At 36.7% G+C, this 6,275-nt stretch overlaps 1 protein-coding gene across 1 annotated transcript; it reads left to right on the top strand.

The window, feature by feature from the left end:
• The first annotated feature begins 2,531 nt into the window (after positions 1–2,531).
• Positions 2,532–5,817, top strand: LOC103699780 (thioredoxin-like 3-1, chloroplastic). The gene is made up of 5 exons (XM_039131479.1): positions 2,532–3,028; positions 4,932–5,006; positions 5,238–5,304; positions 5,475–5,492; positions 5,579–5,817. The coding sequence occupies exons 1-5, from the start codon at positions 2,718–2,720 to the stop codon at positions 5,675–5,677; spliced, it is 570 nt and encodes a 189-aa protein (XP_038987407.1). The 5' UTR covers positions 2,532–2,717; the 3' UTR covers positions 5,678–5,817.
• The last annotated feature ends 458 nt before the right edge of the window (positions 5,818–6,275 follow it).

A 6,275-nucleotide genomic window follows, 5' to 3' on the forward strand; every position in this document is an offset into this window, starting at 1 on the left:
TGTAGGGGAGAAGAAAATGACATGAGATATATAATTGACTTTGCCTTGGCACTAAAATAAAGATCAGTTGATGAAGGCATGGACTAGGGCATTTTATGGATTTCATAAGTTTAAGACACAAACTATAGTCTTGTAAGCCTTCTGCGAAAGCCTGATGATGGATTGAAGGGCCAATTTGGAATGGAAAAATACATGGTGGACCGGTTTGAGATTTTTAGAGAGAGGGAGTCTAAGTGTAACCCAGGCAAAGTACATAAATGTAATTATATTTTTCTGTTCTTTTAATTATTTATGAATTAGCAGCTAGTGATTGAAGTTGAGATCTTGGAGGAAGCTACATTCCTAGATCTAAATCCCAACCTAATTTGCCTCCATAAGGATTCCTTTTTTTTTTTTTTTGTTATCTTACTATCGAGGAATGCGACCAATCACTACTCTAGATGTGGTTTAGATCAAAACACGAGAAAATGACTATGAGTTTAAGTTGAGCTTGATTAAGCCTAGATCCGATCACGCTTGGTTTGAACTTATTCTTGAACCTAATTTTTAAGATCAAACATGATTTGTTTATGATCTGATCAAGCATGATTTGAACTTAATTTTGAATCAAGAGGAGAACTAGTCCAATCAATTAGCTTGATAACCTCAAAATTGAGCAAAATTGGTCCAGGTTTCTATCAAGCTTGAATTGACAATTAACTGATTCCAATAATTAAATTTAAAATTATTTCTCACAATATATAAAGCTACAAAATTATTAAATACATTATGAAATACATGAGCACTTAATTTAGACTTTATATAGTAAAATATATGTACATGATATATATCATATATTATATTATATAATATTCTTGTGGAGTCAAGCGTAATTGAGCCTGATTAATTTCAAGCTTGGTTTAAGATTATGTTAAAGCTCATGAATCATGAGGAGTTTGATTTAGTTAAATTTGAGTTGAACTTAATTGAATTTAATTTGAGCCAAACTCAGGTCAAGCTGGAGCGTCTCCAATCAATTGACAGCCTAGTCATGGCTTTTCAGTGCGCGATAGCGATCTTAAACCACATCCCACCACATTATTCTCAACTATTTTTTTTGTTAATCATTTAACTTATTCAGCTTAATTCAACTTATTGTAGATTAGATTAATGTTCAATAAAATGGTCAAATTTGAATTTAAATTTTCAATCAATATTAGATTTGGATTAATAGATCGTTGATCTATCATGCATATAATGCAATATGCATCCAGTCTCACCCGATTATAAACTTAAAGCTCTTGGTACAATTTAAGACATAATTGATTCAACTACTAAGAAATGCCATTAGGGCTCGTTTGGTTCGCGGGAAAAAAAAGGAAAAAGTGTGGTCAACGGAAAAGCAATGAGATACCTCTTGTTTGGTTGGAGTTTTTAAAGGAGAGAAACGGGAAAGTTGCATTCCCGTGGAAAAATGATTCCCACATTTCATGGAAAAGTCTTTCCCATAAGAAACATGTGAAAGTTACTTTCTCATGAGGCAGGAATAATTCCATTTTTATTTTTTTCCCAAAAGACCCTTCAGCATTAAAGAAGTATTAAAGAGGCATTAAAGATCTAATTTTTATTAAGGGTATAATAGGAATTATACATAACTTTCCCAGGAAAGTGAATGTTTAACCAAACATAAGCACTTTAGAAATTTGTCACTTTCCCATGGTCAACCAAACATGCCAAAAGTACTTTTCTAGGCATCTTTTTCCTATGAATCTGCTTCCTAGGAATTATATTCCTAGGAGGGAAAATGCTTCCCGCGAACTAAGCGAGCCCTTAAGGTTGTCTTTTTCATCTTCTTGCACCTATATATACTAAAGAAACTAGACTTTTTTTTTTTTTGGGTGAAACGGCTGCTCACACTACCCTATCACGAGCACAGCCAGCTATATCAGCATCAAGCAAACAACACAAAGCAAAAGGAACAAAAGACTGCTGCGTTTCGAGAAGGTCTCCGGAGTGGTGCGCAACGAAGGAGGCGATCCGGTCAGTAGCCTGGTTTGCCTTCCGCAAGATATGTCTCTGGAGAATCCGACACTCCCGTAGCATCCGACGAATATCGCCCAGAAGCGGGTGCTCCGCCTCCTTCCATGCCTCCTCCCTCAGACGCGCCATCAGGGAAGCTGAATCTACCTCCAAAACGGTGCAACCAGCCTTTAGAACATATTCCGCATAAGGAAGAGCCTCTGTAAATCCCTAAGAAATCGATCCTAAATTATTGCCACGTAAGTGCCGTGACTTAATGAACCAAGACCGCAAAATCAATATCCGCTTCCGTATCGTTTCCGGAGAGACTTCGGATTGCTTCACTGTATCCGGAAACAATCCCTTTGCACGGTGGCGCGGCAGCCCCGCACGATCTCAAAGCTACTGGAAGGTGACTGTCAGAATAAATCCTGGAACATCATCACCGTCCAATGACCAGCTACAAGACCATCAGGACCGTCCAATGAATCCGAAGATATTTTCTCTTTGTCTGGGCCCTCTCCCTCCTCTTCTCTCCTCTCCTCTGCTTCCAAGTCCCATCCGGATAAGTCTCTCTCTTTCCAATCCCAAATCCCGGTTCCCATCACTCCGTCTCCAGCCAAACGTTCAAATACCCAGATCCGATGTCAGCTTAAAGGCACCGTTTTTTTTTTTTTGCCCCACCGGAAAACGAAGAAACCGAGCTCCAGGGGGGGAAAATGGCAGCCTCGGCAGCGAATCCTAACATTCTCTGTTCTGATCTCTGCTTCAGAGAACAGGGGATCCACGCATCCAACGGCGGCGGCGGATGCTGCTCGCTGGTGGCGGTGAACGGCGGAGGATTCCCCGCGTTCTCCGGAGTGAGGAGCGGGAGAAGGAGGCCGAGAGGAGAGGTAAAGGCGGGGTTGTTCTGGCAGCAAGACGTGTCGAGGCCGACATCGATCGAGATGGAAGCCATCGCCGGAGTGGAAGAGCTGGATGAGATCCTCCGCCTGTCGCAGGAGCGCTCTCAGCCCATCGTCATCGACTGGTTAAGTAGTCTCCAACCCCTCTCTGTTCTTATATTATAATATTACATTTTAGCCTCTCAATCTGGTTGGTATGTTTACCGGGCAGTCACTGGATGCCGAGGTCATTAATGTTGGTCTAATTTATATGGGCCAAGTCCATGGAAGGCCTGATATAATCCCACTCTAATCCATCTTAATTTTGTGAACTAGGGCTTCTATAAATGGTTATATCCCTTGACCTTTAGTGTAAATCTGATAATTATAGTTGGACCAAATTTGATTTCACACTTCTGATAAAGTAATTGGGGAAATTTAGGTTTTCCCTATAAATTGACAACAATTGGACTGGAAATTTTATTTATAGTCTTTGTTTATTTCATGATTAATCCATGATCTATTAGTAAAACATGCTAACTTGTGTTTAGAAGTATGCCTAATTGCATGACAAAATACAAGGACCCAAAACTATGTATGATGGACTAAAATAGAAATGGTAACTAGGCCAGGACTGCTAAAGAAAGGATCTGGTTTTTAGGTTTCACAAAATAATTTCAACTAGAAATTGATAAAATATGTGCTTGCATCAAAAAAATAAAAAATCAATGAATGCATGTAAGAACCAAGATATAAACATAGAGAAGGAGATATTTCATAAATAATAAGTGATATAAAATAAAAGTAGAAAAACAAAATGAGCATATCTAAAGGCCCTTAAGTTCCCTTTGGAAAATGGCACATGAGAAAATATAGAATATAGAATCAACAAAGAAGAAATAAAAACAAAACAGCATAAACAAGAAGAAAACAAGAATAAGTGATAAAATACAACAAAAGTAAATATTAAAAATAATTACAGCATAAATAATTTTATAGAATAAAATAAAAAAAGGAAAAATAAATCAAACATGATGAAATAAAAGAAATTAAACAGTGTAACTAAAAAGATGTTAAAATTAGATACAAAGTGGAAGGGACATAGATGGTTAAGACCTATGAGGGCTGAGGCCTTGGGGTGAGAGATAAAGAGTGTGTCAGTTGGGACAGGGAGAGAGACATGGGATGGGGTGGGATGGCTACATGGAAACGTTGAGAAAAATAATCAAGAGAAACATATGATGGCAAAATTGAGGCATTTAAGACGGGGGAAAGAATTGTGGCATTTAAGATGGCAAGGAGAAAGGTAATCAAAGGATAACTTCTTATACCTGATAGAAGACCAACCAAATTCGAGTAAGGGTGGAATTTGAACCCGGGTCATTAGTATCAATGCCCAATCAGACATTTGGCACCCTCAATATTGAAATAATTTAATAAATAAATTTTCGGTATCTTGAAGAATTTTGGGATTGGGAGTTTAATGGCCCTCAGCCAATTATTCCCACCTCTTATCTCTGTCTGCTATATAATTCTGGCAGTCGTCGGATAGAGGGTGATATGGATAAGATGATCAGGGTTCGAATTATGTGCTAAAAATGTGACAATTATATGATGGTAAATAAGGCTTTATGTGTAGAAGAATTTATAATGGATTCTCAACCTTTACCAACTCTTCCATAAGTTGGACTAACATTTATTGTCTATGCTAGCTAGGAAGTTGCTACAAGTAAAAGTGTAACTCTTTTTAGCTAAATCAGATGTTAGAGGATGCGGTTCGATAATAGCAAAACTAAGATTAGATTAGTATCTCGCAAGTTCCATCTCAAATTCAACATGAGTGCAGTGCATCCCCACCTGCCCAACCCAAATGAGTCAGTGAAAGTTTGATCCAATTTGCATCATTATTTCTTTGTTCTAACAACCACTGGATTTAGTATCGTCGATAAAATTACTTAAAATTATCATGTGAATTTAACTCCTTCAAGCTAATTTATGTCACCACTGAGTGCAGTAACATTGAAGTTATTGATAGTTGTCTTGGGCCAGGATGGCTGCTTGGTGTCGAAAATGCATTTATTTGAAGCCCAAGTTAGAAAAGCTGTCAGCAGAATACCACCCAAGGTGAGCATTATTCTCTAATTCCAGTGTATTCTCCAATCAATGAAGTAAGAAATCTGAAAAATGCACTGCAGCAGAATGATCGCAAGATTTAGGTAAAGATAGCATTCAAATCAATCGCAAGACAATGTGGTTGATGGTGCAAAGGGAATATGTGAAAATTTAACTTTCTAGCAACTCTTTTATGATATATTGCTGTGAAATTTGTTGTACCTTTCTTGTTCTTGTTTGCAGGGTTAAATTTTATTATGTGGACGTAAACAAAGTTTCTCAAGAACTGGTGAAGCGAGGGAACATTTCTGTGAGTTAACCATTTACTCTGTTTATCTTTTTCTTGTCACTCTCTTTACAATATAATGGTTGTCCAATTACAACTACTATATATCTGCTTTCTAAGTTTTATGTTTTATCTTTTCTTTTCTTTTCTTTTTTTCTCATTTGATGGACTCGATACTTCTGGGAATTCTTCAGAAAATGCCAACCATTCAGGTGGGAATTAATTTTCATTTTTATTTTTTTCTTAATTGAAATGTTTCTTTTAAGGAGAAATAATTGGAAATTGCTGCTACATGCAGCTATGGAAGGATGGAGAAATGAAAGCTGAAGTAATTGGAGGCCATAAAGCATGGCTAGTAATGGATGAGGTCCGGGAGATGATTCAAAAAAATATTTGATATGTTATTTCTTTTCTTCCTGCTTTCTTTTCTTTTTCTTTTTCTTTTTTTCAAAATAGGTAGGCTATTATATGTTGTACATATCAATCAATAATATTCTTGATTTTTATATTCCCCATCTATGCTGAGATTTTTCTGAAGAATAATACTTTTATACCATTTTCTTGTTGTATCGAGGACATGAGTGCTCTGCTTAACGTGATTAAACTAGATAAAATAAAAATCCTAGGAGAAACATTTTGATAATTTTATGAATACGAAGGTTATACCTATAACAGCCAAAATTGTTCTTAATTCATCATTGTTGTGATAGACAGAAGGAATAATGAAACAAAAAGCTAAAAAAAAAGAGCACAATATTTATATGGTAGGGTCTATTGATCCACGTCCATAGGTAGAGACGATGCAGATATTTTACTATAAAAAATTGGAGATTACGGAGTATAAGATTTTCTTCCAAACCCTAGCCTTCAATATATTGGATCTTTAGAATACTCAATTGCTCTCTTTCCTTAGGGTGATCTGATCAGAGGAGGAAAGAAGTCTCTCAAACCATTGAAATTTAAAAGAAAATGAAAGAATTATAAAAGTGGGGCTT

This window comes from Phoenix dactylifera, chromosome 11 (genome assembly GCF_009389715.1).
Source record: "Phoenix dactylifera cultivar Barhee BC4 chromosome 11, palm_55x_up_171113_PBpolish2nd_filt_p, whole genome shotgun sequence".
Classification (NCBI taxonomy): domain Eukaryota; kingdom Viridiplantae; phylum Streptophyta; class Magnoliopsida; order Arecales; family Arecaceae; genus Phoenix; species Phoenix dactylifera.